Raw genomic sequence first — 13,578 nt, 5'->3', positions numbered from 1 at the left:
AGACTCAAACTCCACTGCTGAGATCTCACTGCCCTCGACTGTTTTGAGCGAGCAGCATCACTTTGGTTAATTCCTTCTCCCTCTGTAAAAGGTTCTGATTGACGGGTGGGTGCTCAGTGAAGTTTGCAAGAAGGCCAAAGCAATCAGCTGCCTAGACCAAGTTTAGTGAAGTCCCCAGAGGTTTTACTTGCTCACCCTTTCACTTTAGGGAGATCTCAGGGAGACTTTTCAAAGGATACTAAGGGCAGTGGAAATGGCTCACAATACAAGCCCCACTTAAAGGGAATGAGAGAACTGCTCCATAGAGCTTTCCTTTGACTTCCACATGCACTGCAGCATGAGCCCCCACATACACATCACGCACATATACACACAATCCTAACATATCAAATGTACACATAAATGGATACCAACCTCAAGTCTCTTTTCAAGGGATTCAATTCTGTCCTTTTTGCTGGCAAGATTAGCTCTGGTGTAGCGGCTCTGACCAGGAAGGTACAGGACTTGACTGTAGCATTCTTCCCACACCTGGTTATAAGCTTCACTGGAGAGTTCTCCATGGCTCATCCCTTGTTTTACTACTTCCATCTCTTGTACCAGAACATCCTGGGCCTGTTCATAGTAATAATCTAAGTTGAAGCATACACTTTCCACCACCACCAAGTGTAAGACTAGTTTATTTCCCTCCTTCCTTAAACCAATGGCAGGGTTTATTTGGTCGTTTTCTAGAAAAAGGATGGACAATACCTAAGCTAAATGGGTTAAGCAGCATCTGAGTAGGGGCTGGGGAGATGGCCCAGTGCTAATAGTACCTACTTTGCAAGCTTGAAGGCCGGAGTTCAAAACTCCAGTATCCACGGTTTTTGGGTTTTGGTTTTTATTTTATGTGTATGGGTGTTTTGCTGCATGTGTATCTGTGAATCACACGTATACAGTGCCTTGAGAGGCCCCATTGGGACTGGTGTTACACGCAGTTGTAGGCTTCTATGTGGGTGCCAGTTACTGAACCAGGACTTCTGAGCACAGCAATGCTCGTAACTACTGAGCCATCATCTCCAGCCCATGTTGTTTTAAGAAAAGATCAGACATGACCATGTATGTCTACTCTCAGCCACCAGCCCTGAAAAACACAGAAGCTCCTGGTCCAATGAAAGACAATATAGGCTATATCCTACGTCTCAAGGATCTAGGGCAGAGAGTGTGGAGGAAGACACTCTGGGTGTCTTCCTCTGACATGTGCATGCATGCACACACACACACACACACACACACACACACACACACACACACACACACACACACAGTTCTAAGATACAACAGGAGCCCTAGAAGGCATAATCAAATCATTAGAGCTTCCAACTAGACACTGTTTACTTAGTATATAAAACAGAAATGCATTAGTCTAAACAACACTTAAGTATTAAAGAAATTCAAATGCAGACTTTAGCACAGGGAAAAGAACAATTAAAAAAGTTGTCAGCCTTGCTAGCAACAACCATGAATCAAATCTACCTGCCACAAAAGTCTCTGTAAGTAGTAACACAGGGTGGGAAGCAATCCTAGAGACTGGGGCAGCTGAGTGGATAAAGTGCTTGTTGTGCAAGCACCAGGCCCTGAGTTTGGAACACACAATCTGGGTGCAACAGTGGACCCATGTAACCCCAACATGGGACGGGGTATCCCTGCAGCTTGCTGCTGCCAGTCTAGCAAAAACGGCAAGCCCCAAGTCTGGCTAGAGAGACCCTATCTCAAAAAGAAGGTAGAGAGCAACAGAGGCTGACTCCTGACACCGTCCTGTGGCCTCTGAACATGCACACAGGCTCAAGCACCCACACACACAAACACACACCACACACACATGAAAAGAAAAACAGCCCATCCTTTTCAAAGCATTCCACATGACATTATCTCCTGGCCACGCTTCCTCTGGATCTGAATTGCAGCAGTGTGGTCCAGAAGTGCTGACTTTGTGACAAACAGCATCTAACAAGCATTTAGATCTCACAACGGAGACTCTCCTGTGTACCATACCTTTTTCAGTTCTTCTTTGGAGAACTTCTCATAAGGGCTATGCTCAAGGTAGGTAATATGCTCTGAATTGCTAGTAGCAAATCCAACAGCTTTTCCTTTTTTATTTCCAGAAGGCTCATAGGGGTGATGTAGCAGGTCATAATGTAGCATAGTAATCATTTCTTTTTTGATCAATTCTTCACTTTTCTGTAAATCTGTTAGAGGTGGTTCTACATTTAAAGGTCTTAAAATAGTTTCATTTACCTAAAATTTTAAAACAAGTAAAATTACCAGACATATCCATAATATATATACTGTGCCTGCTTTTACAGCATGAACTAAACAGCAGTTTTGGATTCTCAAGAGCAACTTCTCCCTCCATTTCTAAAACCCTCCCACTTCTAACCCCAATGGTATTAGCACAATATTCTCAAGACTGGATTTAAGAACCACTCTACTATATTCCAAAGCACAGAAGAAATTTGCTATAGTCTTTATGATTGAGACAAAAAAGGACCAAGACCATGTAAAGAAAGCAACTTCCTAAATCAGAAGGTTCACCACTTACTTCAGACGGTCTTGGTAGATCCTTCTGAACAGCTTTGTGCATTCGCTTCATTTCCTTTACACGCTCAGCATCTCGTATGGCCTAAGAAGGGAACTGATGTCCATTACTGGAGCAGCTGACATCTCTAATCAACTAGTTTCAAAAGCTTAAGCTATTGAAATCCGTATAAGGATGTAGAGAGGTCATGTCAAGGCTTCTCACTGCACAACAGACACTAAGGACACCTGAGGTACACTAGTGTTCTCCAGACTTATCTGGCTCTGCCCACCAGATAACCATCTTTCTTGTCTAAATGGCAACCATAAACATAGAAGAGATTCCCACAACACAATTACTCACTTTCACCCAAACCTCAACCAGCCAATGTTCTTTGCCCCTCCAGTTACATGATGGGACAACACATTAATATTCCAAGCCACTTCTGAGGAAGTGAAGTAAACTGAAGCAGCTGCAAGAACAAAACAAGGAAACACAAAAAGTATCCACCTCTGTTCCCCACATTCACAGAGTTCTGGTAAGGTTAAGTAGCAAGAACCACCTTAGCTATAGCCCACAGGCACTGAGGCATCTGGTGTTATACCAGTAATAACATCATCAAAGTTTCAAATGATGTGGAAGAAATCAACACAAGAGGAAATTTAAAAAAAAAAAAAAAAAAAGTTGTTTTCTTCCTTTGAAATGACAGTATAAAAAGCAAATAATCACAGAGGAAGCACCGTAGACCTTTGGGAGTGACATCTGTGACACTGTAGAGGACAGCCCCTACACATCTTTTGTGAAAGTGCCCCCAACTGAGCAACTGAATACTCTGTATAATTCCACATGGGCACCAAAGAGTCTCATAAGACAGAAGAAGTAAAAGTACACCCCTATAAAGCAAGTTTAGGTTACCTCTAAAGATGCCATTTAAAAGAGGGTTACAAGTTGAGTAAACTGTTCTGATGATCAACACTTAGGTATAAACCCGGAGGCAATGTAGCAATTTTACTTGAAGGAAAACAGTTATAAAATAACTGTCAAGTGCCATATGGACTTCAGATTTCATTTCTCCAGTTCAGTCCATTGCAACAGGACTGGATTTCTGTTTTGTTTTCCCTCTTCACTACACCCTTTCAAGAACTGAATGAGAAAGGGATTCAGCATTCTGCCAGGTGGTGGTGGCACACTCCTTTAATCCCAGCACACACTTTCATTCCAGGGAGGCAGAGGCAGGCTGATCTCTGTGAATTTGAAGCCAGCCTGGTCTACAGAGTTCCAGGACAGCCAGGGCTACACATAGAAACCCTGTTTCAAAAAACAAAAAAAAGAAAAGTAGATTCAGTATTCAAGCAGCCTGGCAATGACTGCCACCAGACTTACAAAGCTAACAATATGCTTTGCTCAAAGTATACACTACAATTAATGTGAATGTCAATGTCATCAGCTTAGAATAATGCAAAAGGCAAATGAACTGAGTGTCCTGGAGGTATTAGCCACTGGTCAAAGAGTGAGTTTTCAGTATTCTTCAGAGGAACCCTTGACTACAGTTTCATGAAATGCTGGAGCACTCAGGCACCACCTGCCTTGACAATCCTATTTCTGACATAGCAGCACATATAAAATGTTATGCATTAAAGGCACTTTGTTTTTGTAGTAAGTGTAACCCTCAGAGGATTGCCAATTAAGTTTGGTTGACCATCCTATCAATTTATCACAATGTCACAGTGTTTCTTTCACCTGCACAGAAACAGCTGTGGGAGCTAATGCTTTTCACAAGTTCCAGGTGCATTACTGAGCAAGGTAGGAGCCCGATGTTTTAGCACATATCAAAACTAACAACAGTGTACTACTGTTCACCATGGCAGTTTCTGTACTAAAACTTCACCCAACAGTTTAGACTTCAAATGCTGCATGCACCCTCACATCTGCCCTGTTGCAAGAAAAACTGCAGCATGTTACAGAAAAAAAACAAAACATGACCTCCAGTTGATGCTGTTCTCACAGCTACCCGAGACTAAGGCTGATCAAACCATCCTGACAGGAAATGTGGCAGAACTCAGCTGAAAGGGCCATACAGTCTGAGAAAACTAACTGAAACCCATTTTCTCCTTGGAAATGGAGCTAAAGCCTGCATCATCGGACGAACAGATGATGGATGAGCAAGCAATTTTAAGCTGCATCAGTGTAAGAGGTTACTAACATTTTCTGACACACTTCCAATTTCCAAAGCTAGTTTCTATCAGTCTGCACTGATAGAAGACTATTCAAAACACATCCAATGTTTGTCTTTAACATCCTTCCTTCACTAGATTGAAGCAGTTTAAAAGATTTATCTGTGTGTTATTTTAAAAAGTATAATGAATTTCAGTGTTTAAACACACACACATGCACACATTTTAGGAAAACCATGAAGGTATTCTGAGTACACAATCATTCATTCATTTGAGCATGCTATTGTTAAATGACATTAACTTGAGAAATATTGTTAAAATATTAGAAAACGTCAAAGCAGCAACCTGGAAACACTGACAGCCACTCCTCCCTCTAAAGCAGTGGTTCTCACCCTTCCTAATGCTGTGACCTTTTAACACAGTTCCTCATGGTGTAGTTCAAACTCTCAACCATAGAATTGTGGACCTAGACCCCTATCATAAAATTACTTCACTGTTACTTCATAATGTAATTTTGCTACTATTATGAATAGTAATATCTGAACTGAGGGATAGCTGACATGGACCCCAGAGGGGTTAAGACCCACTGAGAGAGAACTACTGCTCTAAAGCCTACCAAGATACCTGGCCACACTGATGATGCTTTCTAAAGATTCTCACCTGCTTTCGAGCATCCACATCAGCAGCATCTTCAATGTAGGTATCATCTATTTCACGCTCTTCCAGCTCCTTCTCAGCGTTTTCTGGTAGAACAATTTCAAAATCATTCTTAGGTGCAGGGAGGCCCAACAACCCTAGACGGAGATGTTCACGAGATTCTCTTTCCTGTAGAAAAGAATCGGTCTTTCTCAATTCGCATTGTACATACTAACATCCTGTGAGAACTTACAAAACGCCAGGGCATGGTGGCACATGCATGTAATTACAAAACTCACGAGGCTGGGGCAGAAGGATTGTCACAAATGCAAAAACTGCTTGGGTCTCAAAAACAGAACAGTTTCTGAAACAGTCGTCTCGAAGCTAGTCAGATAGCTCGGCCAGTAAGGGTGCTTGCTGCCAAGCCTGACCGTGAGTCTGATTCAGAAGATGCAGAGTGGAAGGAGAGAGCCAGCCCCACAAGTTGTGCTCCAACCCACACATACACACCATGGTCTATGTGCACCACATACACCACACGAATACACACCAAATAAAAATATACAATTCATAAATGTTTAAAGATATAAAAATAACAATTAGTTTAGTAGTGATCCTAGAAATAATCCCAACTTCAGAATATGTTTTTTGTTTATTCTCTTATCTTCCTACATTAAAATCCAACAAAACCTTGACTTGTAATAAATCAGGGTATTTTGTGGTTTTCAAAATGTCTCAAAACTAATTCTTCAGGAACAGAAAAAAAGCTATAGGATCTGCATTTGATTTGGTAATACAAAAAAAGAGGGGATGGGGGGGTGCCTGGAGAGATAACTCAGCAGTTAAGAGCTCTGGCTGCTCTTCCAGAGGACCTGAGTTCAATTCCAAGCACCCACATGGCAGCTCACAACTGTCTCTAACTCCAGCTCTAGGGGATCCAACACCCTCACACAGACATACATTCAGACAAAACACCAATGCACATAAATATAAAAAACTAAGTTTTAAAATTTAGGACTCTCAGTGCAGAATACTGCTTAGCAGACTGCAGGTCCTGGGTTCAATGCCAAGCACTGAATATGTAACTGTAAGGAGAACTAACACTCACCATCTGCTTCACATAGGAGGGATCACTGTAGTCTGCCAGCCCATCCTCTGGATTGATGTTTAACTTGTCTCTAAGCGGTGTTCTACCTGGGGTAGCATTAGGGACTGGCTTGGGTGTTGTTCCACTTCGGGGAGTCAGCCCTTCAGCTCCATTAGAAGGAGTCCTAGACAAACAGAAATCGAAGTCATGATAAATGCATAAAATAAAGACACAAAACCTCTATCTGTTTTCAGTGTGTGATCCAAATTGAGAGAAGTTTGGTTGGTGAACAACTGGCTTTTACACCTAATATCTAACATTTTGCCCTCCTGTATTAGGTCCATCAAATATTTTTCGACCTTTGACGCATTGGGGTAACTAAGAACAGTCAGCTGGCCCCCAGTGACTCATTTAGTTCAATGTACTCATTATTTATTGCCTCCTTCTTAAGTCTTTAGCCTTCATGTCATATTCATTCCCATCAAATGTACACTTTAAGTGGTTTATGCTTTTATATTTTGTTTGGAAACCAAACACCACATTTTTAGAGTCACATCTAAGTATGAACAGGCTCTGAGTTTAGACTTTCTTAACAATAAAGTCCAGCAGCTACTTATATTTTAATTACTCAAAGCCTTTCTGGTTTTGGGTGCTTACTTCCTGTATCTTGGCTGTGTTCCAGACTGATGATACCGCCAGACAGCTGTTCCCAACAGGTGCAGTGCTATCATTTAAGACATGGTCCCTGCCCCCAAGGAGCTTACAATCTATTTGAGAGACAAGATATACACAGGAAAATAGAGATTAGGCTCTCTAGCCTCACAGGAAGCAATAAATATTATACAAAGACTAGCTTCCAATGCTTCTTGATTCTGCTGTCATCCAGAAGTGTAATGGACTCTGGGGATTGCTATCCTAAATAACCCATGGAAAGAGGGGCTAACACCAAAAAAGAAAGAAATACCAGGGCTGGAGAGATGGCTCAGAGGTTAAGAGCACTGACTGCTGTTGCAGACCAGTTCAAGTTTCACAGACCAGACCCAGGTTCAATTTCTAGTACCCACATGGTGGCTCACAACCATCTTTTAACTACAGTTCTGTGAGATCCAATACCCTCTTCTGGCCTCCAAAGACACCAGGCACACCCAATTAAGAAACATCAAAGACATGTTGAACACTATTTCCATTCTCTGTCAACATTACTCAAAAAACAAACAAAAAATGATAAAAGAAAAAAAAAAAAAAGCAAAAACAAAACATGCTGCCCAGGTCCTTAGATTCAAGTATTTCTAAAATATAAAACATGTTGATTTTCACAATACCTGAAAGGGGTAGACAGAACCGTATTTGGAGTCTGTACAACCTGCCGCTGTGGGGTCACACCAGAGAAGTCACTCTCATGCAGTGGGGTATTCAGCCCACCTTTCAATGGAGTGTCCACATTGGTCAAGGCCATGAGGTTCTGCGCTTCCTGAAGATAAAGAAGAGTGTACAATAGCTCAAAAGGCTAGCAGAGCCCTCCCTCTGGTCCTATTACACAAACCTTGATACCGACAGAATTTGCACACATTCTATCAATGAAAACCAAGAAAATGAATATTGTGCCATAACAGTGTCAACCTAACACATCACCTCAGGAGTTCTGAATAAAGTTTACATGTCAAGATATGCTACTGTCACCAGGTGTGGATGCCACATACCTGTAAGCCCAGCACCCAGGACAGTCTGTATTCTGCACACCGAAATGTTCCCACCATCTCCCTCCCCATAGCTGTCAAAAGCAAAGCGAAGGTCAGGCTGCACCATGAGGGGCGGCTGCCATCTGTGGGAGGTGCTGACACAGTGGCCTTGCTCTGCTCTGCTCCAGTGTCTGAGCCAGCCCTGGGGAACAACAGCAGCAGCTCCACAAAGTCTCAGATACAGTGGCCACCAAGAGTCAACAAGTGGAGGGGACAGCTGCAGAGATGGCTCAGAGGATAAGAGGACTGGCTGCTCTTAAAGAAGACCCAGGTTCAATTCCCAGCACCCACAAGGCAGCTCACAACTGTCAACTCAAGTTCCAATGATCCAACACCCTCTTCTGACCTGCGCACAGATCACACACACATAAATGGTACACATAAATATATGCAGAAAAAACATGCATACACATAAAACTGTAAGGCCTGCACCTTCTTCACAAGTACAAATGAAGGCAGAGAGCCAGGCAAGCCCCCAAATGCTGTGAATAAACAGACAGTCACCACTGACCTGCTAGTTCAGCTTCTGTGCTGTAAGAAATGCTCTGGGACCATTAGGACTGGTTCAAACTGCTGGCCCTACCTATACACAACCAAACAATGTAGTGTCCTCCACAGTGACACTTTTAAAGATCAACATGTGAAAGGCTCACTATTCGGTATGTCAGCATACCTGCAGAATCCGGTCTTGGGAGGCCGGTGTCCGTGGTGTTCTCAGAGCAATGCTGTTGTTTGTGACATTGTACTCAGACAGGAGAGTGCTGGAAGCAGAGTTTGTGATTCCGGACTCCTCTGCAGTCTGCCGAGCAACTTCACTGGCCTGGCCTACCTTGACAACCTCCTGGAGCTCTGCATCTGAAATCTAAAGACACCATCAACCCGGTAATCTCCTCAACAGAGAACACGGCAGCATAAACTTTTCCTGTTTCAGAAGGATGATTTGGTAGAGCTGGGTCAGGGCAGACCTCACTCTTGTGCTTAACTTTGCCTGGCTTTAAAATTTCCAAAGTAAAGTTGTAAGCCTTCCTTTTACTGAGTGGCTACAACAGCTATATTGCCATTTCTAGTATTTTTATTAATTCTTTCAGCATTCCACACAATGTTTACTGGTCGTATTAACACCCCGAGTTCCCCCCAGATCTACTCTACCCTCCCTACCCACCCAGCTTCATGTATTCTTCTTTTAAATACGGAATGGGTCATAACTTTGTCTGACACCCTTGCACAGGAGCCATGCAAATCTTCGTATTGTTCCAGTGTTAGTGTATGTGCTCACCATACTTAAAATGTTTTATACAAATATACTGAAAGATTGCTTGCACCAAGAACATAAGGGTTTATACAAAATTATTAATAAGAAAATACTACTGAAAATCAACTATCCACTGAACTGCAATGTATCTAGGAAAATCTAAAAGTATTACTTGTATGATATTTTGTGTTCTGACAAACAAAGCTTGTCTGGAGATCAGAGGGAGGAGCTAGCCACTAGTTAACTATACAGGCCAGGGAGTGGTGGCACACACCTTTACTCCCAGCACCAAGGAGGTGGAGACAGGAATTTAAAGCAGGTGTAGCCCCTATGGTCTGAGGACTCTGAGAGGTAAGAAGTGACTGGCTGCTCCTTTGCTTCTCTGATTTTTCAGCTTTACCTCCATATCTGGCTCCTGGTTTTTATTGATAAAACTAATTAGCGGAGTTGGGGATTTAGCTCAGTGGTAGAGCGCTTGCCTAGCAAGCGCAAGGCCCTGGGTTCGGTCCTCAGCTCTAGCAAAAAAAAAACCAATTAATTAGAATCACACTCAGTTACTTCGGTAATTTTACCAAAAAAAAAAAATAATTCTAAGGAATACTAAGGAAAAATTCAATTAAGAACTACTACCACTAGAAGCAGAAGCATATGACAAACTGTTTCTGCCTCATCAATGGACTGTCTCTGTATGGCATCTCCATTAGATTGTTTCTTGGGCCATAAGCAGAGGCCTGAGACAGCAGCCCACCAGTCTGGTGAATATGATTTACATATGTAATTCACACAACCACAGGCTGATCTAATTACCTGAGGGGCAGGCAGCACTAACTTGCTTCTCTTTTTAGTAAACTCCGAGACACCACTAGTTTGAAGAATAGCCGATGGCAGATCAGATTCTTTTTTCCTTTTTAAATGCTGTTTGTCTTTTTTTCTATCTCTTCCTTCTTTTTCACTATCATGGATCAAGGCAGAAAAAAGATTTTTGAGTTATACATAGGCAATCATATCAAAAGCTATATAAATATTAAGAAAATAATTTTTTAAAAACAAAAATGTTAGGCTGTCCTGACATAACTGATCTAGAACATTTGAGAAGAATACAAACTTAACAGAATTATTAACAACACACAGGACACTAAGTACTAAAATTTAAAACTTAAAACTATAAAGATAAGTAAAACATTATATATGTCAAAAATCAACAACTGTTCACATTCACATAGAAATATATGTAAACATAAGAAAATAATGGAGATGAGCACGTAGAAAAGGATAAATGAAGGAGACAGAATTGAAATACATCATAAATGGTTCAATCTCCCATTATTAAGCTATTTTGATCTTAAAAGTTCATACAAATTTTTTAACGTTTTAACTATTTATTTTGGGGGTTGGCAATGCACCCATGTGCAATGATGTATATATGGAATTCAGAGGACAGCTGGTAGGAGCTGGCTCTCTTCTTCCAGTATGTGGGTCCCGGATATTGAACTCAGGTAGGTTCGACAGCACGGCGGTTTACCCACTGGGCCATCTTGCTGCCCAACTAAAGAAAACACTATTGAGAGTACGTTATTAATAACAAATGATACCCAAAGACTGTTGGAAGCCTAACCCAGCCTCAGGCCCTCGTTTAAAGCTCTATCTGTTCTCTTCCCTACCCAAGCCACATCTACTCCTACCAAATGACTGGTTTTCTTGTTTTGATCTATTTGAAGAGCCCACATAAACAAAGGTCCTAAACATTCAAGAAAATTAAGTTTTATAGTGGTCATAGAATATGTACATATTATGTACTATAATATGTATTATACTATTATACACTATATAATACATATTCTTGTTTATGGTAGTATACCTAAGTAAAAATTCCTACCCATAGCCGGGTAACGTTGGTGCACACCTTTAATCCCATCACTCAGGAGGCAGAGGCAGGTGGATCTCTGTGAGTTTGAGGCCAGTCTGGCCTACAGAGCTCCAGGAAAGGCTCCAAAACTACACAGAGAAATCCTGTCTCAAAAAAAAAAAAAAAAAAAATTCTATGGATAGAAATGAAAAGTGATCTGTTTAGCAAATAAAAACCCTCTGGCTGGGCAGTGGTGGCCCATGCCTTTAATTCCAGCACTTGGGATGCAGAGACAGGCAGATCTCCGTGAGTTCAAGACCAGCCTAGTGTACAGATCCAGGAAAGGCACCAAAACAACAGAGAAACCCTATCCTGGAATAAATAAATAAATAAATATATTAATAAATAAATTAATAAATAAATAAATAAATAAATATATTAATAATAAATTAATAAATAGAATAAGAGCCCTCTGGCCCTACAACATGCAAATAGTTTAAGCCTCACAGAAAGTCCTAGATAGCTCTAAAATGGGCACAGAGACAAAAACATAAACAAATCAATGTAAAGATTAAAGAATGCAGCAAATGTTTTCTCTCTTTTTTTTTTGTAAGAAAGAAAAAAAAAAAAAAAACAAAATTTTTTCACTTTAAAAATAAAGCAGATGGGTTGGGGATTTAGCTCAGTGGTAGAGCACTCGCCTAGCCCTGGGTTCGGTCCTCAGCTCCGGAGAATGAATAAATGAATGAGAGTGAGTACATACATACATACATACATACACACACACATACATACATACACACACACACACACACACACACACACACACACATACATACATACATACATACATACAGCAGGTTAGGCCAATGAGCTGGCTCAACACAAAGGCATTAATAACCTGAAGTGATGGCAGGAGAACCACCTCCATAGGGTGGTTGCTTGACCGTGACCTCCACACTACTCGAGAATGAACACATATACTTGGAACTCCCAGAGCTAAGGAGATGGAGTCAGGTGGGTCCCTGGAGCTCAAAGAGCAAACACTGGTGAGCTCCAGGCCAACGAGAAAGCTCATCTCACCCAACAAGGTAGGACTGAGATTATAGCTCCACAGTAGAGCGCTTGCCTAGTAGGATGGGAGTAGGGAGGACACAAAGAAAACAGCTCCTAAGGTACAGCAAGCAGAGTTGATCTCATCTCCAAATACTCAAGCACACACTCACACACACCCACCAATGCAAACACACACCCACACATACAAAAGCAAATGATATTTAAAAAAACAATAAAAAGCCAGACTATATTTTGATAAGATTTCTTCAGGTCTTTAGCAAAAGATCTAACTTGTTTACAAATGTACAAAAATATTAAGATGTCATTAGTAAGGAAAAAATTAGTAATAATAAGTGGGGCATGGTGATGTTAAATCCCAACACCAGGAAGGCAGGAGCAGGCAGTTGTCCGAGTCTGAGGACAGCCTGGTCTACCTGATCTACACAGTGAGTTCTGGAACAGCCAGGGATACAAGGTGAGAAAAATCAATCAATCAATCAATCAATCTCTCTCTCTCTCTCTCTCTCTCTCTCTCTCACACACACACACACACACACACACACACACACACACACACACACAAAGGTAAATGACTAAAGACATCATGAGTAATGGTAATCAGTGGGGAAAGGCACTGGCTGCTCTTCCAGAGGACCCGCTGATTCCCAGGACCTGCCTCCCCAACCTGAAAACCCATGACTCACATGGCAGAAGGAAAGACAATCCTGCCATGACATACATCACACACACACACACACACACACTTACAGTAAATAGAGAAAAGGTTTTTTACAAGAACTGCACATCGTATTATATTCTAAAAACATGACAGCCTGGGTTCACTGATGTTCTCACAAAGAAGCAAAAGTATAAAGAGGCCCCGTCACTCTACCCTAAAAACCCGCTGACAAAGCAAAGGTCTTCCAAGTCCTCCTGCACCATTTCCAATCAAAGGACTCACGATCTCAGTTCCCCATCAAGATCCTGCTGCCGTAATTTCCTGAAATCGGCATCAAGGGCCTGGTAGTTCTCCTCAGAAGTATCATAGAAACCAAGAGCAGGCTTTTTTTCAAAAGGAATTTCGGCATTATAATCAACTCCTCTCTTCTTTTTCCTCTTCTTCTGAATCTCTATGCCAGCTGCTCGAAGCTCTCGTCTTTTCTGTAGGGCAGCAAGGCGCCTGCAGCAAAGAATGCAGAATCACTTTGAAAATCAGCACCGCCAGGCAGAGATG

General features: G+C 41.6%; 1 protein-coding gene and 1 pseudogene across 1 annotated transcript in view; both read right to left on the bottom strand.

Annotated features, from left to right (window-relative positions):
- The window catches only part of Cdc5l (cell division cycle 5 like), a 35,832-nt gene that overhangs the window by 11,246 nt on the left and 11,008 nt on the right, over positions 1–13,578 (bottom strand). Inside the window, exons 6-14 of the mRNA XM_036168446.1 lie at positions 13,306–13,524; positions 10,250–10,394; positions 8,864–9,052; positions 7,774–7,922; positions 6,473–6,635; positions 5,389–5,553; positions 2,579–2,659; positions 2,032–2,274; positions 415–612 (exon numbers count right to left, since the gene is read on the bottom strand). Of these exons, the coding sequence (XP_036024339.1) occupies positions 415–612; positions 2,032–2,274; positions 2,579–2,659; positions 5,389–5,553; positions 6,473–6,635; positions 7,774–7,922; positions 8,864–9,052; positions 10,250–10,394; positions 13,306–13,524 (1,552 nt within the window). The remainder of the gene's footprint in view (positions 1–414; positions 613–2,031; positions 2,275–2,578; positions 2,660–5,388; positions 5,554–6,472; positions 6,636–7,773; positions 7,923–8,863; positions 9,053–10,249; positions 10,395–13,305; positions 13,525–13,578) is intronic.
- Positions 9,374–9,471, bottom strand: LOC118570147 (annotated as a pseudogene).

This window comes from Onychomys torridus, chromosome 18 (genome assembly GCF_903995425.1).
Source record: "Onychomys torridus chromosome 18, mOncTor1.1, whole genome shotgun sequence".
In the NCBI taxonomy this organism is placed as follows: domain Eukaryota; kingdom Metazoa; phylum Chordata; class Mammalia; order Rodentia; family Cricetidae; genus Onychomys; species Onychomys torridus.
Note: the sequence above shows the minus strand (reverse complement) of the source record. Positions and strands in the feature narration are given on the sequence as shown.